At 50.4% G+C, this 26,280-nt stretch overlaps 3 protein-coding genes across 10 annotated transcripts; all 3 read left to right on the top strand.

Annotated features, from left to right (window-relative positions):
* Window positions 1–18: 18 nt before the first annotated feature.
* Window positions 19–8,798, top strand: arnt (aryl hydrocarbon receptor nuclear translocator). 4 transcript variants are annotated; one of them, XM_029838635.1, is made up of 20 exons: window positions 19–334; window positions 944–1,037; window positions 1,181–1,222; window positions 1,307–1,354; window positions 2,053–2,266; window positions 2,350–2,563; window positions 2,661–2,763; window positions 2,846–2,911; window positions 3,009–3,094; window positions 3,246–3,322; window positions 3,605–3,739; window positions 3,839–3,913; window positions 4,274–4,425; window positions 4,604–4,726; window positions 5,463–5,550; window positions 5,656–5,843; window positions 6,195–6,402; window positions 6,509–6,680; window positions 6,748–6,884; window positions 6,959–8,798. In XM_029838635.1, exons 1-20 carry the CDS (start codon window positions 298–300, stop codon window positions 7,040–7,042), a joined length of 2,343 nt encoding a protein of 780 aa, XP_029694495.1. In that variant the 5' UTR covers window positions 19–297; the 3' UTR covers window positions 7,043–8,798. The 4 variants fall into 4 exon arrangements, with proteins under 4 accessions (XP_029694495.1, XP_029694494.1, XP_029694496.1 ...); XM_029838634.1 differs by having other exon boundaries at window positions 21–334; window positions 6,192–6,402; XM_029838636.1 differs by lacking the exon at window positions 4,604–4,726 and having other exon boundaries at window positions 21–334.
* A 1,317-nt stretch (window positions 8,799–10,115) lies between these two features.
* Window positions 10,116–21,325, top strand: setdb1b (SET domain bifurcated histone lysine methyltransferase 1b). 5 transcript variants are annotated; one of them, XM_029838613.1, is made up of 26 exons: window positions 10,169–10,236; window positions 10,594–10,673; window positions 11,047–11,250; window positions 11,345–11,514; window positions 13,617–13,660; window positions 13,891–14,008; window positions 14,100–14,270; window positions 14,346–14,547; window positions 14,643–14,716; window positions 14,840–15,030; window positions 15,123–15,252; window positions 16,299–16,488; window positions 16,981–17,094; window positions 17,172–17,469; window positions 17,567–17,828; window positions 18,026–18,116; window positions 18,197–18,313; window positions 18,429–18,598; window positions 18,684–18,908; window positions 19,007–19,177; window positions 19,386–19,513; window positions 19,589–19,608; window positions 19,720–19,838; window positions 19,910–20,172; window positions 20,462–20,550; window positions 21,028–21,325. In XM_029838613.1, the coding sequence occupies exons 3-26, from the start codon at window positions 11,048–11,050 to the stop codon at window positions 21,143–21,145; spliced, it is 3,678 nt and encodes a 1,225-aa protein (XP_029694473.1). In that variant the 5' UTR covers window positions 10,169–10,236; window positions 10,594–10,673; window position 11,047; the 3' UTR covers window positions 21,146–21,325. The 5 variants fall into 5 exon arrangements, with proteins under 5 accessions (XP_011617098.2, XP_029694473.1, XP_029694474.1 ...); XM_029838614.1 differs by having other exon boundaries at window positions 10,220–10,236; window positions 10,597–10,673; XM_011618796.2 differs by lacking the exon at window positions 10,594–10,673 and having other exon boundaries at window positions 10,116–10,236.
* A 295-nt stretch (window positions 21,326–21,620) lies between these two features.
* rec8b (REC8 meiotic recombination protein b) lies at window positions 21,621–26,060 on the top strand. Its single transcript, XM_029838686.1, has 17 exons — window positions 21,621–21,908; window positions 22,401–22,469; window positions 22,541–22,683; window positions 22,749–22,824; window positions 22,893–23,007; window positions 23,098–23,170; window positions 23,247–23,314; window positions 23,414–23,492; window positions 23,577–23,640; window positions 23,711–23,849; window positions 23,931–24,132; window positions 24,744–24,919; window positions 25,001–25,043; window positions 25,242–25,326; window positions 25,405–25,488; window positions 25,588–25,691; window positions 25,786–26,060. Exons 1-17 carry the CDS (start codon window positions 21,853–21,855, stop codon window positions 25,887–25,889), a joined length of 1,680 nt encoding a protein of 559 aa, XP_029694546.1. The 5' UTR covers window positions 21,621–21,852; the 3' UTR covers window positions 25,890–26,060.
* Window positions 26,061–26,280: the final 220 nt, after the last annotated feature.

Raw genomic sequence — 26,280 nt, 5'->3', positions numbered from 1 at the left:
CAATGGGAAGAGGCGATATAGGAGCTCGCAGCTCGCGGTGCGTTCGCCCGATCGCCATCTTAAACAGAAGGGGGGTTTAAACCGGGAGAAACGGGAAAGGTGACAGTGACGGGCACAAACTTTTCATCTTCGCCTCTACTTTTAATCCCGGGGTCGCTACAATGCTACTTTAACCATGATTCGCAGCTCTTTTGGCCCAAACTAAAGGCGTATAGGTGGGGAAACCGACAAGACTAGCTAGCGAGGGGGAGGGGCGGTTGTTTTGAAGGCTTTTTTCAGAGCAGAAGTTGTTTGTTTATGTTAATCTACACGGACATGTCTTCTTCAAACCCAGGTAAAGTGCAGTTAAAGTCCTCTTTCTGCCTGATCGCACACGCAGCGCTTCGGTTGCACGCTGGACTGCGGCTGATTTGTGACGCAAGGTTTAAGCGGACACTTTCCAAAAGATAGCGTGACAACATGAGCTAAGTTAGCTGTTGTAGCAAAGCTAATGTCACAGAAGCCTAGCTTGTTATTGCTCAAGTGCTAGCCAGCTCGTAGCGGACAGATTAGCGCCCGGCCAACTGTTGAAATCGCCTGGCTCTGCTGCAATATCGCCACAAAAGACCGGAGGAGATAAGGCGACTATCCAAATATAAGTTTTCCGAGTGTGAAGCTTTGTTAGGCTAACCCAGGGCTGCTCACATGATTGGAGTCCGTAACGTTACGCTAAATGTAGCATTAACATTAGCACATTGTCGTGATTGTTTCAGTTTAATGACGCTGATAGCCCACAAATGTGGGAATAAATGGGCATTAAGCACAGAAACATGAGAATGAGGTCGCCTGCATCTGGATGTGTTGTTGCCCCCACGCATATGAGCTGGTCGGGGTTCTGTTTCAGTGCTCCAGGCATAAATGGAACTCACTTGTCATGCGTGTTACATTTCTGTGATATTAATAGAATTACCAGACCCAAATCTGGGTATGGGGGCAAGTGGGACCCAAGCAAGTGGTGGGGCAGTTGTACCCAAAGGGAGCAACAAAAGAAGAGCCGCGTAAGTGTGTGTCCATGGTGGAAACTCTATTCACCTCTATTGATTATGTTATATATCCCACAAATGAGGAACCACTCGTGTGGCTCTTCATTGTTCATGTTTTTAACTCCTGTGGCTCTTTTTTTTTTTTTTGCTCATTCCAGACCCGACTTTGATGACAGCGACGATGGAGGCAAGTTGTTCAGGTAGGCTTGTTTAGTGTTGGGGTGGTTCTTGCAGGAGGCCACCGGCCCTGATCTCAAGCCCTGTTCTTACCTGCCTTCCTTCAGGTGTGACGATGACGCTGGGGGCTCCAACGACAAAGAACGCTTCGCAAGGTAACGGCATACATTTGCCGACACAAACGAGTGTGAAGAAAGCACATGGGCACTAATAATCCAGCACCTTAATGCTCTTTATATCCTTTTTCATTTTTAGGGGGGGGGGGGCTTTGTTTTGTTGGCCTGCTTTCATTTCCAGGACTTTTACAGAAACAGGGGAAAACTAGTCAGTTTGTGTCTGTAACGGTACGGAAACGCCGCTCTGCAGTGTTCCGCTGCCCAGCGAAGCATCGTTTCAGCAGCACAAAACCTACCGATTTATTTCTTGGCTCCTTACAGCTGTCGAGGTGGTTGTGGACTCACCAGCGCCGTATGTGCCACTAACTCTGTGTGACTGGGGGATTTCTGTCACTGTTAATCCCTTCTCCTTCAGCAAACTGTCCTCTGTTTCTCTTCTCTCCCTCCTCTCAGCACGTCTGAGGGGTCTTTCCCTCCCTGCACTTGCTTTTTTGGTGGCCTTGGTCCACCGGACTCTAGTCTCACCACCATTTCTTTTTCAGCTCATTGACTACATATTATTCTTTTTGACGTTCATTATTTCTGTCATTACCACGTCTCCTTCCCTATTGGCATATTTACATTAACTCTAAACTCTACTCCATGTTGTCCACCTGCCTGTCCCCCCCCCATCTCTATCCTCCTCGCCGCATCTCTGCCTCCCGTCCTCGTCTCCCGTCCTCGTCTCCTCTCTTCAGAGAGAACCACAGCGAGATCGAGAGGCGCAGGCGAAACAAGATGACGGCCTACATCACGGAGCTGTCGGACATGGTGCCCACCTGCAGCGCGCTGGCTCGCAAACCAGACAAGCTGACCATCCTGCGAATGGCCGTGTCGCATATGAAGTCTCTGAGGGGGAGCGGGAATACCAACTCGGATGGGTCGTACAAACCCTCATTTCTCACCGACCAGGTACGAGCAGCCAGGAGGTCCAGCCAATTATAAAGAGAAGTGTGAAAGCGGAGAGGAGTAAAAGGGCGGCCTGATTCCCACAGGAGCTGAAGCATCTCATACTGGAGGCGGCAGACGGCTTTTTGTTCGTGGTTTCATGCGAAACTGGACGTATTGTTTACGTCTCGGACTCGGTGACGCCCGTCCTCAACCAGTCGCAGTCCGATTGGTTCGGCTCCTGCCTCTACGATCAGCTGCACCCGGACGACAGGGAGAAGCTGAGGGAGCAGCTCTCCACGGCAGAGAACAACAACACAGGTCCAGAAGGCGCCCGGCCCGGCCCGGCCCGGCCCGTGCAAATGGCCGCCAGTAATGCAGGATTTGTGTTTAATCAGTTTAATTTGTGCCTCCAAAGGGAGAATGTTGGACCTGAAAACGGGCACGGTGAAGAAGGAGAGCCAGCAATCCTCGGCCAGGATGAGCATGGGAGCCCGCCGCTCGTTCATCTGCAGGATGAGGTGTGACGTCGTTAGACATCGTTAGACATCGTTGACATCATCCTGGTTGCACAGGCTTTAATCGCCCGCTCTGCCTTTGTAGGTGTGGCTCCTCTCCAGTGGAACCATTATCCATGAACAGACTCAACTTCCTTAGGAATAGAAACAGGTGCTTCTTTTCTCCCCCCCCCTTTTTTTTTTTGTTAAAGATCAAAACAGTTTGAGTGTGAATAAATTTAGTTTTGCCTGTTTCCCATTGACATCAGGAACGGCTTAGGGGCCCCCAAGGAAGGAGAACCACAGTATGTAGTCGTCCACTGTACAGGCTACATCAAATCCTGGCCCCCCGCAGGTGAATTCACACATTAGAGATGCCAAAAGACTCTTATTCGCTCAGATGTTTGTCGCTGCAACCAGGAAATGAATGAACGGTTGCCCTTTTTAGCACCTGATGCCCTTTTTGATGCCCTTTTTGATGCCTTTTTTGAATGCTGTGATTACAGGAGTATCGTTGACTGACGATGAGACGGAAAACACGCAGGGGAGTCGCTACTGCCTGGTCGCCATTGGCAGATTACAGGTATGTTCAGAGAGAAGCTTTTTGTTCCGTTGGCAGGTAGAAAGGCGAGTCGAGTGACCCTGGAACGCTCTCGTTCCCAGCTCCTTGGCTGCAGTGGATTATTGCTACGGCGCCACTGTGACAGGAGCTTTTCCTCCAATTTTAAATATAAAACTTTAATGACATTTGTGGATTATAAGCACTCTTGTACCATAGATATGAATAAATCAGCCACTCCAGCCTTGTTTAGGTTTATTATTTATGCCATTAAAGTACACCAAAAGCCCCTTTTGTGTCTTCCAGGTGGCTTGTTGCCCCGGCAACACGGACATCAATAACATCAGCGTCCCGGCAGAGTACATCTCACGCCACAACTGTCAGGGCATGTTCACGTTCATAGACCACCGCTGTGTGGGCGCCATCGGATACCAGCCCCAGGTAACACCGGGTCAGGGGTCAGTTCGCAGCTCAGCATCGCCCCAATAAAGGAGGTCGTCTCCATGGTTACCGGGATGTGTTCTCTGACGTGTGTCGCAGGAGCTGTTGGGGAAGAACATTCTGGAACTGGCCCACCCAGAGGACCAGGGCTTACTGAGGGACAGTTTTCAACAGGTAGGACGTGATATTGTTGATCAGCCTCGGGACAGAGTCTGTTGGACTGCGGCCGGTCTGAACCGGCCGCAGTCGCCCGATCCAGTCGGGCTTGTTATGCTAATATCTGCCTTCCAGCCTCGGCGGTGAGCTGCCACCAGTTTTTGGTGTTGCGCTCGAGCCCGTAGTCTCCATTAATGTGACTTTTCTTTTCTTGCTAACGTAGATGACGTCATTAATCAACGATTGTTAATGATTGTCCTGTTTTTTATATTTTATATAAACTATATTTTATAAGAACTCGCCTGCGTGCGCTGGAGTCTCCCATTAAACCTGTTTCTGCTGAGCACGTAAACGTGGGACCTGCTGGACTCGTTACAGGTGGTGAAGCTGAAGGGCCAGGTCCTCTCAGTCATGTACCGATTTCGCGCTAAGTCCAGGGAGTGGATCTGGATCAGAACCAGCTCCTTCACCTTTCAGAATCCGTTTTCCGAGGAGATCGAGTACATCATCTGCACCAACGTCAACGTCAAGTGAGTCTCCTTTTGTTGTGTAGCGTGGCCACGCAGTAGTGAAATATCCTGTTTTTGAACGCCCACCTGTCTGTTGGTCGTGCACCCATCACACCGCCCCTTTAATTGTCCCCTCACTGATCACTTTCTCCTACCTCCCACCTCTCCTCTGCACCCATTGCTGATTGTGGGGCATTAGAAATTCAACACAGGACCCCCTCACCCCCATCTCCTCCCCGGGGGGTTCACTGCCCCCCTCTCTGGGCCAGAGCAGCCCAAACTGCCCCCCTGCAGTTCTCAGCCCTGGGCAGGTGGCCACCAGGTGAGACAGGCCTAGTTTGTCTATCATGGGAGATCAGGGGCTTCTTCACGGGAGGCTGCTACCACAGACTCCCATCCTTCCGGTTTTACTTCCATCTCTCACTCTGGGTCGTTCTGTCGTCCGGGGTGTTTGTCTCTGCCCCCCCCCCCCCCCCCCCCGACGGTAGAAGTGTTGCTGCTCTACTCGGTTTGAAGGGACCGACTCTAACTCGGGTCTGCTAGCATGTGGGTGGAATCTCTCTAACAGTCGTCCTCCTCTCCCAAAAGGGCCAACTCTTCTGTTTTTTCCCCTAACCTGTTTCTTCTGTGTTGCCATGGTGACCGGTGGTGGGTTGAATGCTGTTTCTCAGCAGCGGTTTGCAGTGTTGTGGCTCAACGTTTATGTCAAACTGAATCCTGTTCCTGACGCACGGAAACAGTGAACCTCGAGGCCGCTGCGCCGTTAACATGCTAAATAAATATTAGATTTATTCATTTACTCAAATGTTGGAGGGCTGTTTTGTTTCACGTTTATCTACTATCTACCAGTTTTGGGACTCGTGCGACGGTGGTGGAGAATCTGAGGGGAAAGAACCCCGTGAAAGATGCCAAATTTAGTTTGTTTTCTATACGAAATCACCCAAAGTTCCGGATTCGGCGCAAAACCGGCCGCCGAGTTTCGAGTTGAAGAAGGTCATGATTCTGAACCCTGCTGGGGAAAATGATTATCCTCTTTTTGGGTTGGTCTCTGTCTCCAGGCAGCTGCAGCAGCAGCAGCAGGCTGAGCTGGAGAGAGGCGGGAGTGGAGATGGTCTGTACGAGGCCGGGCCCATCGCCCTCTCACAGGTCAGTCTGCTTCCACACCTGTGATCTGTCCTGCAAATGAGCCTGACGAGGATGTTCGAGGAGCGTCGGAGCGTCGGGAATGATTCTGCTGCCTTTGGTCCGCAGATGCCAGGGCAGGCGGTGACGGCGGCAGGGCCGGATCACAGCAAAAGCCTGGAGAAACCCGAGCTCTACCCCCCCATTTTCCAAGTATCGGAACAGCCGAAGGTTCTGCCCCCCACCCCCGCTCCCTCCGCACAGATCTACACCCCAAACAACAACTTTCCTGCCAGCCGCTCCAACGACGTCTACAGGTTAGAACAGTTCCTGCCCACCTGAATGTGCTTTGTCATTTCAAAGGTCGGTCCGCTGTCGGTTACGGGTGCTTTGCCAGCGTTTCCGTGCACAGAGGATCGAGCTTCGTGGGACCGTGTCACAGCACTGGAGGCTAGCAAAGAAAACAAAGAGCTGTGGCCCTTTAGCATGTGTTGCTAAGTGGGAGCAGATGCTACATAACAAGGAATTAGTCTTTAAAGTGGCAGTCAAACTGGGAACTTGCTCTGGAATCTCCTTGCATCATTAACTGCTAACTCAGAAGTTTGTCAGGAGGCTCCTTTTGGTTTTAATGTTGCTTTCTTCCATCCCCCCCCCCCCTTTTTTAGCAGGCCTGTCAGCATGCCCTCACAGATGACGCCTCACATGGCTCAGCCGGGCACAGCGGGCCAGATGCTCGCCCAGATGTCTCGGCAGAACGGCGTCGCACATTCGGTCACCCCTTCGAGCGCCGGCGCTGCCCTCCACGCTGGCCCCGCCCCAGGAGGATGGCCTGGAGCCGCGGGCGGAGTTGGAGCCCGACCACAGTTTAACAACCAGGTAGGCCAGTATAACCAGGTGATGGAGCCAGTTGTTCCCAGCCTGGTTCCGTATCGCATGTTTACTTAAGATGAGGCTGCGGGGGGGTTTCCATTTCCTCGGGCAGGTGGCTTCCCAGGCAGCCAAAACCACATCGCCACCGTTCCCACGCATGGGAGGATTTGGGGGCGGCTCTTCCAACTCCTTTGAGCAGATGCCCACCGGCGCTTCTCCCACCACCACCAGTGGAGGGAGCTACCCCATCAACGTGCGCGCCGGCCTCACCAACAACGGTTACGGTAGGTTCTCCTCCAAACGTGCGTGTTGACCCCCGCGCACGCTCTCACTCCTGTGCTCGAACCCCAGACGGCTCCCAGTCAGGGGCGCAGTACCCCCAGCGGGCAGCGGAGGCAGTGTGGCCCCAGTGGGCGGGTCAGCAGCAGGCGCAGAACAGTGCAGAGCAACAGCAGCATCCTCAGGGAAACCAGCAGGACATGTTCCCTGTGAGTGAGGCCCCTCCTCAAATACGTGTCCTCCTTTCCTTCCCTCCAATGAGCCCTTGTCTTTTCTGATCCAGGACGTGCTGTCGATCCTGGACCAGCCGCCCAACTTCAACAACGATGACTTTGAGATTCCCATCTACTCCCAGTTCAACGAGTGACTGGCTCCAGCCTTCCGTCACTCTGCTGTCCTCTCCAGCCTTCTGCCATCAGTCTTCTTATCCTCTTTTTTTATTTTATTTTCCTGCTCCATTGAGAATGTTTGTTCTTGCTTTGCATGGCTGCGATTGCACAGCTGGGTTCATTTATAGGGCACCAGTTCCTAACAGATGTGTGACGACGACTCTTTCCGTGTAGAGTAGCTGAGGACCAGACTTTTTAATGTACAGAGACACAACATTCCCCTAAAAATATGCACTTGGTGAAGCCACAACGTCAAACTGCCTTTTAGAAGGCAGGAACACACGGACGGACGGAGGGAGGGAGGGAAAGAGGGCGGGGCTAAAGCGGGATGTAGCGACTGTAGATACGCCAGCAGGAAACTCAAGGATTTGCTACTGATTAAATAATCCTTATTTTTCTAATATTCCAGCCATTTTTCTAGTGTTCCCTAGCCAGCACTGCCCAAAGCTCAACAGTCTGTTGTAGATATGATATATGAATATTGAAAGAAAGAGAAAAAAAAAAAAGACTTTAAATGCGCACAATCACAAACGAAGTTGTGTAGACTGCACAGAAACACTCTCCGCTACTCCCATCAGCACGGACAGGAAGTGGTGGCAGACGAATGCCTCCTCCTGACGAGCTCTTGGCGTTTTTTTTTCCTCAGGCAGCGATGAAGAGTCTCGGTTTCATCTCTCCGCATCTGGGCTAACCTCTCCGACGGTTCGTTTAAATTCTCAGGAATTCGCAGGGATGTCCAGCTCTGTCCCATTTCCCCTGTTGCACTCGGTCCCGTGACCTTGACCTCACACACTCTTCCATCCACAGCATGTCTGCGCTGCTCTGCTGAGTACAGCTCATGTACCTCTTTATTTCCCTCAGTGTTACACAGGCTACGTCCAGTCTGTCTCAGTGCCCGTTGCAAATGTATACAATATATTTTTCTTTGCCTACATAGACATATTTACGGTCTGCATGTGTGTGTGTTGTACAAAAATGTGTACAGTATCATTATCGACTTTAAACACCATAACTTTGGTTTTCTTTCCTGTCCTGTGTTACGGTGTCGGCAGTTTAAAAAAAAAAAAAAAAATAGAATCCAGCTAATCGGAACGTTGGTAATAATTGACAAATTCTAGACTTTTAAAGCCATTTTCGTCATAAAGGTCGTGCACGATGTCGTGCAGTGGAGGAATGTAATTATGTTTGTTTTTTTTAACTTCCAGGGATTTTAATGTGATTCCGATCTTCTGAATCTTCCTTTGTTTGTGATCAGGGTATCCAGGATTTAAATGGAAATTAAAAATCCCATTTTTAAATTGGAAAAACAGGAAAAATTTGTCTCGGAACAAACAAGACTGGGACTGAAGCTTTGCAAACGGATGCACTCGCCCGTGCTTACAATCACGTGTTTCTGCTAGAATAATACTGTGGAATTGAGATGATGTTTTAATCTGTGAGATTAGTTGAGACTTGACCCTTTTATGGCAGTTTTCTGCGTCTAATGCACACATGGTTGTTATTGTACCTAAACCTGCTCTGATAAATGTCCAGTTTCATTTAAACGAGGGTGTTGATGGTGGTTAAATTGTCCTTATTATTGTTGATCTCTTCGGTCGCTCGGCATCAATAACTTTCCATGATGTGAACTTTTATCACTCATAAACGGATATATAAATATACTGTATGTACATGTCTATGAAATGTCCAGAGAAAGATGTTTGGGTTTTTTTGTATTAAATTGTTATATTGAAAGATTTTTCTGTCATTTTCAGGTAGAATTCTGGGTGGTTAAGATCTCATTTGGGTGTTTTCAGGTGTCGTCTCGGCACATAATCTCCCCTTTCTGTGTTTTTGTCAGGCTCAGGATCAGTTTCCAGTCCCTCTCAAGTGAATTGCCTCAAGCTCTCAGATCCTCTTTCTCTTTTTCTGCTCTTTTTCTAATTGTTTTTTCGCGCTTTCTCTCCTAACGGCCTTTTTCGCCCGCGCACAGAGATGCTGGCTGATTGAATCGCTGTCGGCGAGGCATCTTAATCTCAGCAATATGGCCGTTTGTATTTATTTAGAATCTCCACAGCTTCGATATTCGCCGTGTTGTCGGACACGTATCGACACCTCGGCCCGGGATCCAGTGACGGGTTAATGTGTCACCTCCCCTAAAGGTCTCTTGACCCAGCAGACCAGAGACATGCCTGGATGTTCTGGGGAATGACCTGGGTGTTACCAAACCCCCTATTAACTATTGATGGAGGACGCTGGTGCCGAACCAGAGTGTCCTCAGGTCCATCTTATCGTTGGCAGCAGGTGTCAATGAGAAGGGACGAGGAGTCCAGTGACATGAAGGAGCTGCTGGATTCAGAAAATAAGCTTCTGGTGATGAGGGTGCGGAATATGGAAAGAGAGCTGAACTGATTTGTTTGAGGGAAGAGTTTCCGGGCGATTATGGACCCTTCCAGCATCCCCGAGGGCAGGTTCGATGTGGATGTGGACCTTGGTTTTGCAATGTTGTTCTTCTTCCTGCTCTGCTTCTTCCTGCTGGTGGCCATATTCCGCTGTGCTAAGATGGTGTTGGACCCTTACAGCGCTGTTTCTGTCACCATGTACCAGGCAGAGCAATCAGGGGACTGACTGAGTCTAAAGGCAAGTCCCTGGTGCAGCTGTAGCATTTTAGCGCCTGGCAGAGTCGAGCCAGCTGGATAAACATTACATGCACTATTGTTTTTTTGTTTTTTGTTTTTTTGCTGTGATTAGCATCAATTTGCACTTTAGCTTTCCATCTAAGATACATTTTCCCATATGTTATATTAATAATTATGAGAGCATAAACAACATTGGGAAACATTTTATTAGAGGCCAAGGCAACAGCAGATTGTATAACTGATTAATTTTAGACAAAAGTACTGTTTTCAATTACAAAAACTTGAATAGAATTGTTAGTTGCAACAAATGAAAGAAGAAAACAGATTTTGTCACTTTTGAGTTGTTTCAAATTGTGCTGTTGCTTTCGAGTTGAGATGCAATGTTCATAGTCACCTTGGTGTCCCAGCTGGGCGAAGCTATGTTTCGTAGCGCTGTTTAATAACACCGCCCGGTTGGGATACCCTGGGATACAAAGCACGTTTTCCCATTTGGAGCTAGCCGGTAGCATTAGCTTACCGCTCTTAGCAATAGACAGGATGGAAAGCATCGAGGGGTGAGTGCTCAGAGTTGTCTGTGAATTAAGTTACCGCTCAATCCGTCGTTAAGAGTCACTCTGGAGGGCACCATTTTCTTATTTTTATCAGTCATGCCAGTTCGTCACAATTTGCACGTTATTAACACTAATGCTAAGCTAACTGCCTAGCCTGCACTCCATGGCATCAATCTTCTGGTTGTTTTGCTTTAACCTCCTGTTTTACCCTTGATGTATCCTGCTAAAGTCTCAATGAAGTCGTGGCAAGTCATGTGTCATTTACACGTTCGCAGACAAATTTTGAAGCAAGGACCCGTCCGGACCATGATCATTTATACGGGTGTGATTAAAAGATTTCATTGTGATTATCACTACTAGCAGGCTAGCTGAGACTCTCCAATCAGATTGAAGCAGCAGCTGCAGGAAAACCCTCGTTTCCTTGGCCACTTGTATTATAGGTGAGGAATCCTTGAGTGTCATGGGAGCACAGGCTGTTCGTGTTGTTGCAGGGATGTTTTGCAGCCACCTGCCTGCACGACCGAGTGATCAGGAAAAAGGAAGCAGCATCATGCTGCCAGCCCGATGTGGAGGAAACCCTCTCAATGTGCAGCACAGTATCACTCTTATTTTAAACGTGGTTTAAAAGTCGACCCACCATCAGAATTACACGCTCTCTTGGTTGGGGACCTGCTCAGTTTGGAGTCCAGTAATGCTTGTTGGGTTTATATGCTAAATAGTAAATAACATCGTTGAACAAGTGTCCAAACTCATGTCCGCAAACGTTTGAAAATGATTTATTTACATGGCTACATTGTGGATTTATCCCTGCAGGATGGAGGTGGATGGCTGGGACCCCAGTCTGGAGGAGGAGCTGGGTGTTTCTCTGGACGAGCTCCGGAAGTGGATCGAAGAGGCCGTGGAAAAGAGCGAAATCGTGCAGAAGAAAAAGGCTCAGTTGTCCGAGCTCCAGCAACTGGTGGAGAAGAAAGAGGAAGAGGAGGCGCAGACGGAGTCGCTTCTTATAGATGCCAGGCAGTACGCAGCACGTCCACGCTCGTTTGCTGTCCTTCCGTGGTTGCGTCCGTGCCTGACGGGCTGACTAACGGGACAACTCCTCGCACTTCCTCAGGTCCATAAAGGAGTGTGAGAAACTGGTGAAGGCAGCTTACCAGAAAAACGGCCTCGTTTACCAGGAGAGCAGCTCGGAGGAGGACGGGGAGGAAGGATGCCCGCTGTCCCCCGAGGTCATCGAGATCGACGACGAGGAGGACGACGACGACGTCATCGCTGTTGGCTGTCGTAAGTCCTACCAGTTCCTTCGTGTCCGTGTCCCATATTATTACTGGTACAAACTAGAGCTGGCGGTGCCGTTTTACGCTGGAGTGAAGAATAACGACCGTTTGTTCATTTTATTTATAAGGAACTTTTCAAAATTCTAAAGCACATTTTGAGATAGAACCACAGTTCAAATGACACAATGAAAGGTGAAACAGTTGTGTTCCTATGGATAAAAGTTGGTCAAGTCGTCCTAATAATGGATGAAGGGTGGATGGATGAAGGATGGATGGACATGGACAGATGGACGGATGCCTGACCCGTCCAGGCTCGTCCCCTGTGGAGACGCCATCATCGCAGCTCTAAATACCGTATTGGCCCGAATATAAGACGGTGTTTTGCATTGAAATAAGACTGAAAAAGTGGGGGTCGTCTTACATTCGGGGTCTAGACGTTATGCCCATTCACGACGCTAGATGGCGCCAGATATCTTTAAAGCGAACCCCTGTCACGAAGAAGAAAAATAAAAATAGCGGTAGCACGAAGAAGAAAATAAGAGAAAAGATAACAGAACATAGAGAAACGTAGCGACATTCTGGAGAAAAGTGGGTTGAAGATCGGCCAGGTTAACCGGCAGCTGAGGAGAAGTTATGACGCGAACTTCAAGATGATGGTGATAAATGAGGCGGAGTCTTCAAACAATTGCAAAGCGGCTGTGAAATATGGTGTCACCGAGTGTAACGTACGGAGATGGAGAGCCCAAAAAGATCGCCTAAAAAACGCTCACAGTCAGAGAAAAGCCTTCCGCGGTCCTCAGAGCGGCCGCTTCCAGGAGCTCGACAGGAGGGTGTGCGCGTACGTGGACGGGAAGCGAAAGGACGGGATGCGCATCAGCAGAGCTGTCATCCGGCTCAAGGCCGTGGAAATAGCCGAAGAGCTGCAGATTCCCACGGCTGAGTTCAGGGCGAGCCTCGGCTGGTGCAAGAGGATGGTGCGGCGGCACGGACTAAGGCTGCTCGCCCAGCGCCTGCCCCCTGACTCTTACCTGGACCAGATTGGCAATGCTGATCAGAAACCTGTGTTTTTTGACATGCCAACACCTGTCACTGTGCACGAGAAAGGTGAGAAATCTGTTATAAAATCCACCGGAAATGACGAGAGCCGCGTTACCGTCATGTTAGGGAGAACCGAACTCCCTCCGTATGAGGGTTTAAAACGTAAGACGGTACCTAAGGAGGCGATGCCAGCTGGCGTTATGGTACGGGCCCAGGAAAAGGGCTGGATGGAGACCGAGCTTGTAGTGGACTGGCTCAAGTTTGTGTGGGGGGGCTCAGAAAAAAGAGGAACATGCTGATTCTGGATGCATTTGTCTGATCCAGTCACAAAACAAGTGAAGGCGATGAACGGCGACTTGGTGATCATTCCGGGGGGGGTGACAGGTCAGCTGCAGGTGTTGGATGTTGTGGTCCACAGACCATTCAGAGACAAAGAAATCCACAGAGTGGCTCCTGTCTGGTGATCACACACTCACACCAACAGGAGGGATCCAGAAGCCTCTTACGTTTGCTCTGTGAGTGGATCCTCCACGCGTGGGATGCAGTTTCCCCAAAGAGCATCATCCACGGGTTTAAAAAGTGCTGCATATCAAATGCCTTGGGGCAGTGAGGATGACGAGCTGAGGATGGGAGCCAGAGGAGCCAGAGGAGCCAGGAGTCATGTTCTGACATGACAGAGCTCAGCTACTCTCAAGTTTAAACCAGTTTGCGTTATTTTATCGCAATGTTTTTCCTTATTCAGATTTGTTTCAGGACTAGTTACAGATAGACTCAACTTTGATGGTTAATTTTTGTTGTTTTATCACAGTAGATTGGTTTATTTACATTTCCAAAACCAGAAGCCGTTCATTTACAAATGTGATCGCACTTTAGTTTACATATTTAAATGTTCAGATATTAAGATGTGATAGGCAGTTTTTGCATGATTTGAATGAGGCAAAATAACCTGCTTTTTCTCTCGATGATATTATAATCATTTGTTTCAGATGTACTGTAATTATTTTCTGTATAAAAATTAAATTTGGTGTTCAAAAAACTGACGACTGTTTCTGTCTCTGTTCTTCATTTCAGTGGTTCCTCCACAGAAGACGGCGGCTCTGAGCAAAGATCCACTGGTGAGGGGATAAACTCACCTCTGAGTTCTTTTCTATGATTGTCTGTGTATTTAATTCATGCTGTGATTACATGGTAATAACCCATTAATAACCCATGTTTATACATTTAGGCACCAAAACCTTTTCCTTGATATCATACAACATCTTTTATCAGTGGCAATTTGAAAAAGGGGACTTTTAATGTGTTTCTGTACGTGCACACGCTGACGTGCACCCTCTTATTTTCTCAGGCCACTGAGGCTCTCACAGCCTTACAGAAAACCTCTCAGCAGGTGCAGAATTTGGCCCAGTTGGTGAAGAAGCATTCGACAATCCTTCCGTCGGTGCTCTCTGCTCCGTCCCCGTCGGGTGAGTTCACAGACCGGACCTGATATCAGGGTCGGCACCTGATCCGGTCGCGTTGGATGGGGGTCACCGCTGTTTTCTTTTGGACCTCCAGGTGTCCAGAGTTCAGCACCGGCCGTGTTTGTGTCCCAGGTCCCGGCTCAGTCCATAACACAGCCAAACCCCAACGTGTCAGAAGACAAGCTCAGAATCGGGATGAACATTTTAGGGAAGAAACGGACCAAGACCTGGCACCGAGGAGCGCTTATCGCCATCACCCCTATTGGTGTGTAACCTGCCGGTTCTAGTCGAAGCTCCGTACGTCCCGCCGCTGCTTTTCCAGCCCTTCCTTTGTTTCCAGGAAATGGTGTGTTCAAGTACAAGGTGAAGTTCGACAAAGGAAAAAGTCTGTTGTCCGGAAATCACATTGCTTTTGACTACAACCCCACCCTGGAGGTTCTGTATGTTGGCGCGCGTGTCGTGGCCAAGTACAAGGACGGCAACCTGGTGTGGCTTTATGCTGGAATAGTAGCGGAGATGCCCAACAACAAGAACCGAATGAGGTAAAAGTTCCGCCCCGGATGCTCGTTAGCTGCTGTTGGAACAGTTTTAACCGTTATGGTGCTGGACTGAGCTGTGGGGAACGTGTGCGTTTCAGGTTTTTAATCTTCTTTGATGATGGATACGCGTCCTACGTGACCTTACCTGAGCTCTTCCCCGTGTGTCGACCGTGTAAGTGACGAACCTCACACAGCCTTGATCGTTGCTTGGATTAATACCGCTTTTAATTAGGTGTCCTTTTGTTGAGCCGCTGTGAGGGCAGAGAAAAGGTGACGTTATCCTTGTCTGAAACAGTGCGGCGTACCTGGGAGGACATCGAGGACGCGTCCTGCCGAGACTTCATCGAGGAGTACATAACCGCCTACCCCAGCAGGCCCATGGTGCTCCTGAAAGTAGGACAGATCATCAAGACCGAGTGGGAAGGGACGTGGTGGAAGAGCAAAGTGGAGGAAGTGGATGGAAGCTTGGTCAAGATCCTCTTCTTGGTACGTCTGCCTGAATCAAAATGGCCGGCTTCATGATGAAGCTGGGGTCAAAGGGCACGATGGTGATGGAGCGCATGTTTATGCTGCGTTAGGATGACAAGAGGAGCGAGTGGATCTACAGGGGCTCCACCAGGCTGGAACCCATGTTCAACCTGAAGATGACCACAGCCAACACGCAGGAGAAGAAGCTGGCAGGCCAGCAGAGGACGCGACCCAACATGGGTACTCAGTCCCCCTCCTGTCTCAGTCCCCCTCCTGTCTCACCCCCTCCTGTGTCACCCCCCTCCTGTCTCAGTCCCCCTCCTGTCTCACCCCCTCGTGTGTCACCCCCCTCCTGTCTCAGTCCCCCTCCTGTGTCACCCCCCTCCTGTGTCACCCCCTCCTGTCTCAGTCCCCCTCCTGTCTCTGTCCCCCCCTGTCTCACCCCCTCCCGTCTCAGTCCCCCTCCTGTCTCTTTCCCCCTCCTGTCTCAGTCCCCCTCCAGTCTCACCCCCTCCTGTCTCATCCCCCCTCTCAGTCCCCTCCTGTCTCACCCCCTCCTGTCTTACCCCCCTCCTGTCTCAGTCCCCTCCTGTCTCAGTCCCCCTCCTGTCTCACCCCTCTCCTGTCTCACCCCCTCCTGTCTTACCCCCCTCCTGTCTCAGTCCCCTCCTGTCTCAGTCCCCCTCCTGTCTCACCCCTCTCCTGTCTCACCCCCTCCTGTCTTACCCCCCTCCTGTCTCAGTCCCCTCCTGTCTCAGTCCCCCTCCTGTCTCATCCCCCCTCTCAGTCCCCTCCTGTCTCACCCCCTCCTGTCTTACCCCCCTCCTGTCTCAGTCCCCTCCTGTCTCAGTCCCCCTCCTGTCTCACCCCTCTCCTGTCTCACCCCCTCCTGTCTTACCCCCCTCCTGTCTCAGTCCCCTCCTGTCTCAGTCCCCCTCCTGTCTCACCCCTCTCCTGTCTCAGTCCCCCTCCTGTCTCACCCCTCTCCTGTCTCAGTCCCCCTCCTGTCTCACCCCTCTCCTGTCTCACCCCTCTCCTGTCTCACCCCCCTCCTGTCTCACCCCCTCCTGTCTCAGTCCCCTCCTGTCTCAGTCCCCCTCCTGTCTCACCCCTCTCCTGTCTCACCCCCCTCCTGTCCTTCTAACCCTAACCCACAATTTCTAAGACTCTAATGCGAATAAGAGTCGTTTTATGCTGCACGATCAGCAGAAATACGTTGTAAATTCCACCACCTGAACCATGTAAATCAAGATGTGAAAACCATGATTGGACATTTGCATCTCCAGGAGCGCTGAGGAGCAAAGGCCCGGTGGTTCAGTACACGAGCGATGGACCTGTTGGAGCTTCTCCTGTCAAAGGTCCACCGACGTCGCCCAGTCAGCCTCCACTGACATCACCACAAGTACCACGTCCTCCGCCTCCCCAGCCCCAGCAGGCTCCACAAACCCCTCAGCCTTCACAGCTGCAACGTGTCGAGTGAGTGACATGGCAAAATTCTCTTGTAGCGCTGTTTAAGACCACATTTACTTGAAATGAGCTGTTCAGCCCTGACAATAGAGATGCACGAGACATCATTTTCACTGAGCTCCGTCTCTGCTGAAGCTTCTTCTCTGGTCTCAGATAATTAAATCAGTGCCCAAAAATGATACTGTGCAGGCTGGAAGATACTGACGCAGCTCTAAATTGTTTTCTGTGTAGCTGTATTTTAAAAATGGTGATATTTTCTGTTTTTAATAGCTATGCATGTACTTCACTAGAAGTTTCGTTTGCAGAGGAGAGTTGTTTGTCATTAGGTGAAACAGACGTGCGATGACGCTTCAGACCACAGGGGGGCAGCATAACACCGAAATGGTGAAGCCATTGATAATCCATCCGCCTAATGTTAGAAAGGATGGGGTTCGGATGGCTACAGGACCCTTTTCCTCTGATATTTACTGATTTCTGAGGACATTTTATTTTCACTTTAAGCAGCAAACACCAAATGGCAAAGAAGAGTACGTCTCCGTTCGTGCCCGGGGTGGGAGGAACCCACGCCTCTAAGATCATGCACTCGCTTTCCTCCAGTCCCAGTAACCTCGCCACGTGAGTCAGTCCCATACGTCTCATTTTGTGGCGCACGCTTGTGTTCCTGACCGTGTCTTTTGTCCGTTCCTGCGCAGTGTAAAAACGGCGAACGTCCCAATCACAGCCACGCCCACTCCCGCCCTGCTGTACCCCAAACAGCAGCCTGCGCCCAACCCGCCTCTGGTTCCCCCCGCCACCACCACAATCCCACATCAGCCAGCGTACCGCGCCCCAACAGACCGCATCTTCTACCTGCCCCACACGTGCCAGCCGGCCTGCCTGAAGCGCGTCCGTCCTGTCAGACAAGACTTTCACCGTGGAAAGAACCCCCTCCTGACGCCTTTACTGTACGACTTCAGACGCATGACAGGCCGGCGCAAAGTCAACCGCAAGGTGAACTGTGAACGCCGGTGAACAGAAACCTGCTTTGAATCATTTGAGAAGTCAGAGTGAACTTTCAGCTCTTCTCTTCTGTCCCCCCCCCCCCCAGATGTCCTTCCATGTCATCTATAAGGCGCCATGTGGGCTTTGCCTGCGGAACATGTCAGAGATCCAGCACTACCTCTTCCAGACAAACTGTGACTTTATATTTTTAGAGATGTTTTGTTTGGACCCTTACGTGCTGGTGGATCGGCCCTTCCAGCCTCAGAGGCCTTTCTACTATATTCCTGACATCACCAGTGGACGAGAGGACATCCCATTGTCCTGCGTGAACGAGATCGATTCCACGCCGCCCCCTAAAGTTGCCTACAGTAAGAAGAACACGGAGCGTTGCATTGGTGGTTGTTCTTGATTGAGCAGCGTGCAACAGCAGCTTTAACGTGTCCGGCGTGCATGGTCGTTGCCTAGAGACCCGCACTGGTCAAAATGGTCTTGCAGGTCTTGGATTGCTAAAGCAACAGGGATAATTAGATGCGGCAGTAATGGACTTGCCTCTCCTTTCTCCAAGGTAAAGAACGTATTCCTGAAGACGGGGTGTTCATCAACACCAGCGACGACTTCCTGGTTGGCTGCGACTGCACAGACGGCTGCAGAGACAAGTGAGTGAGGCGGCTGTAGCCGTCGACTCGCGTCCATCAGTGCGGCGACTGTGAACACGTCCTTTGTTCCTCCATTACAGGTCTAAATGCTCTTGTCACCAGCTGACCTGTCAGGCTACAGGTTGTACCCCAGGGGGGCAGATTAACCAGAATGCGGGGTATTTGTACAAACGATTAGAGGAGTGCCTCCCCACAGGGTGAGAGATTATACCCACACCGAAGCGCCTCCCACAGTGATCCTTCATCTCTGTTGACCTCCAGACTTGAGAGAGGCTTTGGTCCACAGTGTGTGTGCTCTTCCTTCCCTCCCAGGATCTACGAGTGTAACAAGCGGTGCAAATGCTGCCCCCAGATGTGCACCAACCGACTGGTGCAGCACGGCCTGCAAGTGCGCCTGCAGCTCTTTAAAACCCAGAACAAAGGCTGGGGCATCCGCTGTCTGGATGACGTAGCCAAAGGCTCTTTTGTCTGCATCTACGCTGGTGAGTGAAGGACATGCAGACAAAGTCATCACATTATTAATCGCAGGACAGTGAATTACCTTCCCCCCCCGTATTTTCCCTCAAGGTAAAATTTTGACAGACGACTTTGCCGATAAAGAAGGTCTGGAGATGGGAGACGAGTACTTTGCTAATCTGGATCACATAGAGAGCGTGGAGAACTTCAAAGAGGGCTACGAGAGCGAGGCTCACTGTTCGGACAGCGAGGGAAGTGGGGTGGATGTGTCCAAAATGAAAATCCAGCCGTCCGCCTTGGTGTCCTCGAACCCTCTGGGCCGACAAACTAAGAAACGTGAGTGCTCGGCTTTGAAAACAGTACGGGAAGAGAAGAGGCGGCGTTCTGGAGGCTCTGTTCCGGCCCCCATCTTAACCACGCTCTTCCCGCCGCAGCTCAGAGCCCGAGCTCATCGGAGGACAGCGACGACGGCGACGACAAAGACTCGAAAAGCGAAGAAGAGAGCGACAGCTCGGACGACACGTTCATCAAAGACAGCTACTACAGCTCCAGCTCCGTGTGGAGGAGTTACACCACGCGTGGGCAGGTCAAAGGTAACAAGGAAGGTGAGGACGCCGCGTCTGCTCGGAGGAAGGAGCTGAGGACGCCTTCCACTGTTTCTGAGCTGGAAACGTGGTGACGTTTATAGCTAATGGCTATGGACTCGGCCTTTCTTGTCTTGGTTTGCAGAAAGATCTGTGGTGCTTCTCTGCATTCATGAAGTAAATCAGGTTTGTGATCCAAGCTTTGTGTTCTGTTTTTGTCTCCCCTCAGGAAGTCAAGACAGTAAAGATGGCCTGAACCCCTCCACCAAAGGGACGGATGAGGACAAGCCACCAGCGATGCCAGAGGAGACGGGGAAGAGTAAAGTGGCTTCCTGGCTCAACCAGGGGCTGAAGACGGTGAGCACCGATATTGGGACCAGATCCGGTTATCGCGTTCCATCAGTAACTTCTATTTTTCCATTTTTATCGCAGGACACTGGAGACAACAACAGGTGCGTTCTTTGAAATCTGTGCTGCTTCCTGACTCCCAGCCCCAAACAGCCCTGCAGCAGCCCTGTGTCCCCCGTCTCAAGTCCTGCTCAGATCTTAACTCTCTCTCACAGCCAAGTGAAGGCAGAAGCAGAGAAGAAGCAGGACGTGATGACTCTCTCCGACAGCGATGACGTTCAGACCATCAGCTCCGGCTCTGACGACAACAAGGAGAAAGAGAAAGTCACCCTGGGTAAAAATGCGGTCGGTCGCAGCGACTTGGCTCCGATCGCTTCTCCTTCATGTTCATCTCGTTCGGTTCAGGTGTGACTAAGAAGCAGGTGGCAGTGAAGTCCACCCGGGGCATCGCCCTAAAGGCCGGCCACGGGATGATGGTGAAAACCGGTACGCCCGGCGGCGGCGGCGGCGGAGGAGGTCCAGGGGGCGGCAGCAAGACAGGGCAGCAGGGACACTCGGGCGGGGGCGGAGACAACGCTCACAGAAACACTCGCCTGTTCTTTGACGGCGAGGAGTCCTGTTACATCATTGATGCTAAGCTGGAAGGAAACCTCGGGCGCTACCTCAACGTAAGTGCATTTCAGAGCGTCACCCTCTTCGTTTCCATGTCAACCTCATTCATAGAGGAGGGTGATGGGTTTGGGCCTTTTGACAATACCACAACACATTTAATCATGTCTAATCAGCTTCAAGCGCATGCACATTAGCTTTATTAGAGTGACTAAATGTCCCCCTGGTGTTAGCGGCAGTGTGTTTTTCGTGTCTCGTGTGCCGCTGGGATAGGATCTGGATGTGAAATCAGGTTATAAACGCAGCTCGTTAATCCGTGTTGTCTCTTTTGTCTCCTCTGTGTTACAGCACAGCTGCAGTCCTAACCTGTTTGTCCAGAATGTCTTTGTGGACACGCATGACTTGCGCTTTCCCTGGGTGGCGTTCTTTGCCAGCAAGTGAGTGTCGAGCCAGGTTTTGAGGCTGAGGAGGGAAAATGACCGATGCAGTCGAGGGGAATCACGTAGTAATAAAAGACTGATGTATGATCCGATACAGATGTTTAAAGTGACATAACCATGTGTGAAATGATGTGACGGCAGTTATTAAACAGCTTATGAACATTTAGAAAATAAATAAATCCCCTCAAGTGATAAAACAGCAAAATGTAGCTACGACTTATTCTGCCTGGGAGCACAAATCTAAAGTTAATGCTTGTTTACGACGGCGGAGAGTGTAGATCTCCATCTTATGAATGTAAATCATCCTGATTCCTCATCCTGTTTATGAGCAGCCTAATACACAATCCAACCTGTTAGCATTGCTGGAACATTTAGACAGAAATGTATTAAGAGCTGCCTCTAAACCAGAGTTACGACCGTGGCGTTTAAACCTTGTAAATCTGTCGCTGACTGTGCGCTCGTGTGCTCGTGCAGGCGGATTCGGGCCGGCACGGAGCTGACGTGGGACTACAACTACGAGGTGGGCAGCGTGGTGGGGAAGGTGCTGCTCTGCTGCTGCGGGTCCACCGAGTGCAGGGGAAGACTGCTGTGACCTGCAGCCGCCCCTCAGCCGTTTAACTCCTGTTTTTGGTTTTTTCTTTTTGAATTTGTCTTTAATTTTGAAGCCATTGTGAATGTTACATTACATCTCTTTTGTTGCCTTTATTTTATATGACTCGCTCCTGCTTTGTCACATTAGCCGCCATCCCAAATAAACTTTTCTTGAACAAACCGCTTTTTTTAATCTGCTTTTTTGAGTAACAACATGGGGGGAAATGGTAAAATCTAAAGCAAAACTTGTTTTAATAAAATGTTTTAATAACTAATATAAAGACATGTCAGTAAAAGATAAATAATTGTCATTTATCTGACATTAGTTTTTAATAGACTGTTATGAACATACAAGAGAAATATAGTTAATTCAAAAAAAGTTAAAAATTAAGTTTTTACAAGTGGTGAATGGATAATAATGCTGGTATTATTTTTGTTTTTCAGGGCTTTTACATCCAGAAATCTACTTTTATATCTGCTAAGAGAAGTTGTGATTCCAAAAAGATGAGACCGATATTTTTTTTCTGTTAGCTGTGATCTGATTGGTCGACAGCGTCTCTCCTGTTGCCGAGGCTGGATTCTGACCAATCAGCGCGTCGGAAACAAAAGTCAAATATTTTTGAGTGGAGAAGAAAAGCTGCCACATTTCTGATCTCCACACTTTTACTTTACTATTACTATTTAATCGATTTTTGCAGATTTGATGAAATGTTTTACTACCCGTTCGTTTTAAAACGGCACTCGGGATGTTTCTCTACAATCTGGTGAGTAACAATCTATATAACAATCTTTAATATTTTAAAACTAATGAAACAATTTTAAAAAAAACCCTCTTTATTAGAGGCATTAAAAACAGCTATTTTTCTAATTGCTCGATCTTAATTTATTATAATTAGTTCTGCGTGTTTGATTTTGGAAAATATGTCAAATTTAAATTCAATTTTGTGTCTGCACTGATGTTAGTTTTACTCATTTTATGTCATTAACTGCAACACACACTCACAAAAAAGTACTGAATTGTGAATATCTTTATTTATTCAATTCAGTCTCAGTAAAATCAGACTCAACGTGGACAATAAAAGCATTTTGGGGCTGAATTTATTTTGCAGCTTGAGGACGGATTATTCCCTTTACCATAACCCACCGCCAGGGGGCGCGCGGGAGACACGCAACATTAGTTTTCTAACTTTTCCGAAAACGTTCCGAAAACTCTGAAAACATGACAGCAGATCATGTGATTGATCCGTGTGTCGCAGGCTGGTCGCCACAAAGGCCATCAGAATTCCTCGCCGGGAGTTCCTGAAGGTCAACGTCAATAACACCTGGTGAGAGCTCCGTCTTGACGTTGTCCCGGTAACATCGGGTCCTTCTTCTAATCCAACTGACTCCCATTCAGCCTCGACATCATGAACTACGTGCTGGAGCAGGTCCCGCCGCCCCAGCCTGGTCTGCCTCGCCCCCGGTTCTCCCTCTACCTCTCCTCCCAGCTCCAGTATGGCGTGGTGGTGGTCTTCCACCGCCAGTGTGGGATCCTCCTGGGTGAGTCCCTCAGATCAGACGCCACGCTTCCAGAGCCGGGTTCTCAACCTTCTCGGACTTTTCAGAGGAACTTCAGTCCATCGTGGGGCAGCTGGCCAAACAGAAGACCTCCAAAAAGATTGATATGGAGGATCAGGGGAAGTAAGAGCATCATTCTAACGCACACGCACACGTTTCCATGCGCTCCATCACGTGTTGGTTTGTGTCAGGAACGCTCTGGACGTCCCCGACGCTCTGTCGCTCCAGCAGGAGACGGAAGGAGCTCCCAACCCCCTGTTTGGAGTCATGCAGGACATGGGGCTCGACTCCAGCGCCTTCTTCAAGGTGCCCGAAAAACACGAGACCGTCGGAGACACGTGCGAGAAAACACGACACAGACAGGAAACACTGACCAAAACACGCTGTGTGTCGCAGATGCTTGAACAGTTCGGGCGGGAGACGGCGTCTCCTCGTGGTCCTGGGCTGACCGGCGTGGCCTCTGAGAGCGGTGAGAGACCTGTCTGCCTGCCTGCCTGTCTGTCTGCCTGTCTGTCTGTCCTCATCCATACGGCCTCTGACCCCAGATCTAACGGTGTCCCCTGACTCCATCACCCTGAGAGAGACGCAGCCCATCACCTTCCCCGTTGCAGAGGTGAAACACGCCACACACACACACACACACACACACACACACACTCCCGCGTCGCCCCTCCTGCTCCATCTTCGTTCTCTCCGCCTTCCTCCTGCTCAGTTCGAGGGCGAGGAGCTCGTTGATCAGCATCGGGACACCATCGACTTCCTGCTGGCCCAGGCCGATCAGTTTCCTGAAGGTTTGTGGTGCCACTGCGGAGCAAACTGGTGGGGCGGGGGTAAGAATGGCTGGAAATGAGGAATTCTGGATTTACTCCCAACAGGAGATCTGGAGCTGCAGGTAGACCTGGAGAAAGAGAGGAAAGAGCTCACTGGATCCAGGCTTGAGTAGGTGATCCACCTCCACACTGACTGGATCACGCCGACACACCCTCAGCGTGTTCCTCCCCCCTGTCAGGTTACAGGACGGCGGGCTGCTGCCTCCAGAGGAGACGGGCCCGTCTGCCCCCCCCCGAGAGCAGCGGACGCCCGTCTCTGGACCCACGCCCCCGTCTCCACCATCTACAGCCAAGAGGCGTAAAACACCGGCGCCACAGGTGCCACGTTTATCTGTTCGGTGGGGGGGGGGGCGGGGCGGGGCGGGTCCACCGCTCTTCTCTGACTCTTCCCGTGTCCAGGGCGAAGAAGGCGAGAAGGCCAGGAGGAAGAGGAAGAGGCAGAGGCAGTTGATCTTCTTCGACCCGGTGACACAGGTCACCCAGGGCGACCTGCAGAGGCAGATCAGCGACCCCCAGATCGAGACCAGAAGTCTGCTGCTGCCCCCCCCCTCCTCCCAGCAGAGGCGCCCGGCTGGGGAGCTGCTCAGTGACCCCTGCAGCTGTGAGGGCATCCAGCTGTGCATCCATCCATCATCTGTCCATCCATCCATCATCCATCCATCCATCATCCCTCCATCCATCCATCCAACCATCCATCCATCCATCCATCCATCCATCCATCATCCATCCATCCATCATCCGTCCATCCATCCATCCATCCAACCATCCATCCATCCATTCATCCATCCATCCATCCATCCATCATCCATTCATCCATCCATCATCCATCCATCCATCGTCCATCCATCCATCATCCGTCCATACATCCATCCATCCATTCATCCATCCATCCATCCATCCATCCATCCATCATCCATCCATCCATCCATCATCCGTCCATCCATCCATCATCCATCCATCATCCATCCATCCATCCATCCATCTATAAACACTAATAAACCCATTTTAGTTATGTCACAGCAAACTCACTGCAGTTATACAGGTGACAACATTATCGTCACGACAACGGAGCAAATCTTCTCCTTTAATTGCACTAAGTGGAATTTTCACCCTTCCAGTCACTTTTTCCTGCATCTATTTTCAAGGATGTGACAGGAATAACCTTTTCAAAAATAAACCTCAAAGCTCCTCTCTTTTTCCCCTCCCCTGCAGTTCTGCCTGAAGAGGTGCAGTTTCTATGGCGACAGGCTGCGACCGTGACGCCTGTCTCAGGCTCGAACCTGCAGATCAGGGAGAGAGAGCCGAGTTCAGAGTCCGCCGACTCTGAAAGGGAGCTGGTGGGGGCGGCAGCGAGGGAGGAGGACAGACATGAGCTCAGCTCCAAGGAGGTGAGGAGACGCACGTGTTTGGTGGCAGCGTGCACATCTGTGGGCCGTGTTCTGATGGGAACATGCTGTGTGCTCCTGTAGGTCCCCAGACACATGGCAGAACCAGAGGTGTTTGACATCTCAGGTAAACCTGCTTGATTATGTGAAGCACCAGGCTCCTTAAACATTGTAATGTGCTCCTTATGGCGAGGTCAGAGGTCAGAGGGTAGGCGGGCATCATTTGGGGTTAAAGGTTAAGAGAAGTATAAATGCAAACCAATGTCCTCAAGCGTGTGTGTGTGTGGGTGTGTGTGTGTGTGTGTGTGTGTGTGTGTGTGAACAGACCCTGGCTCACTGCCTCTGGAGGCCTCCGATCAAAAGGAGGCGTCTCGGGAAATCTCCCCCATGTACACACCTGAGAGAGAAAGGTCGGTTTTAAAAAGGAGCTATGAAGCATGGAAGTGCTGCCGCGCCTACGTGTGTGTGTGTGTGTGTGTGTGTTTTAGGTCCCCTGTTGCCCGGTCTGCTTCGACGCTGCAGGACATCCCTGAGGTCCAGGATGAGCTACTGGAGAGAGCCGAGTCTTCTGGGTAATGACTCAGAATGCAGCTCCATTATAAACCACTGGAGTCTGTCTCTGCATTTGTTAAAGTGTGTGTGTGTGTGTGTGTGTGTGTGTGTGTGTGTAGGCTGCAGCTGGAGCCGGGAGAGGGCGAAGCAGTGAGTTTTAAATCCCTCTTTCCTCCAGAGGTCGACCGCAGGACTGTGAGCAGCGTCTTCCAGAGGCTTCTGGGTAAGTGTGTCTGGAATCGCAGGGAACTTCCATCAACACACAACCTGTGGGGTCGCCACGGAAACCCTTTTCCTTTTTTTTTTTTTAAATCTAGAATATTTATCGTCCAGCAAGTTGAGCGCGCAGCAGGATGCTCCCTACGGGGACATCCTGATCTCACCTGGACCGGCCTACGACCAGGAGGTCCATCTGATCTGAAGTCGGTCCTCTGGGGCTTCGCTCGTCTGTTCGCAGCAGCGTTCTGTTGCCGAGCGCTTCCTCACGTTTGTAACCGATGAATTAACCGATGAATTTGGTCGTGAACTGTTGGCCTGCCGATACGTTCTGAGAGAGTTTTCTTTTTTCTTCGCAACAGAGCAGCAAATGTTTTAAAAAAAAAACGAATAAAAGTTTAATCAGAGCTGTGGCGCTTATTTTTGTGACGAGGTCTAAAGGGGTTTATTTAAAGGTGTCCGCGGCGTGCGGGCCGGGACAGGTGTGGCGCCACATGTCGCCGGGGTTAAGGAGGTACGAGGAGGAGCGGGAGCAAGCGGAGTGAAACTGGATCTCTCCTCCGTCGGCCACATCTTGATTCTCCTCTAAAGACTTT

This window comes from Takifugu rubripes, chromosome 7, assembly GCF_901000725.2.
Source record: "Takifugu rubripes chromosome 7, fTakRub1.2, whole genome shotgun sequence".
In the NCBI taxonomy this organism is placed as follows: domain Eukaryota; kingdom Metazoa; phylum Chordata; class Actinopteri; order Tetraodontiformes; family Tetraodontidae; genus Takifugu; species Takifugu rubripes.
Note: the sequence above shows the minus strand (reverse complement) of the source record. Positions and strands in the feature narration are given on the sequence as shown.

Bases quoted from the DNA above. Each gene is read 5' to 3' on its own strand.
- arnt (XM_029838634.1), top strand. From the start codon at position 298: ATGTTAATCTACACGGACATGTCTTCTTCAAACCCAG. The intron at 2,912-3,008 runs GTGCTTCTTTTC...CATTGACATCAG, and splicing joins TTCCTTAGGAATAGAAACAG to GAACGGCTTAGGGGCCCCCA. The intron at 4,727-5,462 runs GTGAGACAGGCC...CTCTGTCTCCAG, and splicing joins CCTGGGCAGGTGGCCACCAG to GCAGCTGCAGCAGCAGCAGC.
- setdb1b (XM_029838611.1), top strand. From the start codon at position 12,158: ATGATGGTGATAAATGAGGCGGAGTCTTCAAACAATTGCAAAGCGGCT. The intron at 14,009-14,099 runs GTGAGTTCACAG...TTGGACCTCCAG, and splicing joins CTCTGCTCCGTCCCCGTCGG to GTGTCCAGAGTTCAGCACCG. The intron at 14,717-14,839 runs GTAAGTGACGAA...TGTCTGAAACAG, and splicing joins CTTCCCCGTGTGTCGACCGT to TGCGGCGTACCTGGGAGGAC.
- rec8b (XM_029838686.1), top strand. From the start codon at position 21,853: ATGTTTTACTACCCGTTCGTTTTAAAACGGCACTCGGGATGTTTCTCT. The intron at 23,008-23,097 runs GTGCCCGAAAAA...TGTGTGTCGCAG, and splicing joins ACTCCAGCGCCTTCTTCAAG to ATGCTTGAACAGTTCGGGCG. The intron at 24,920-25,000 runs GTGAGGAGACGC...GTGCTCCTGTAG, and splicing joins ATGAGCTCAGCTCCAAGGAG to GTCCCCAGACACATGGCAGA.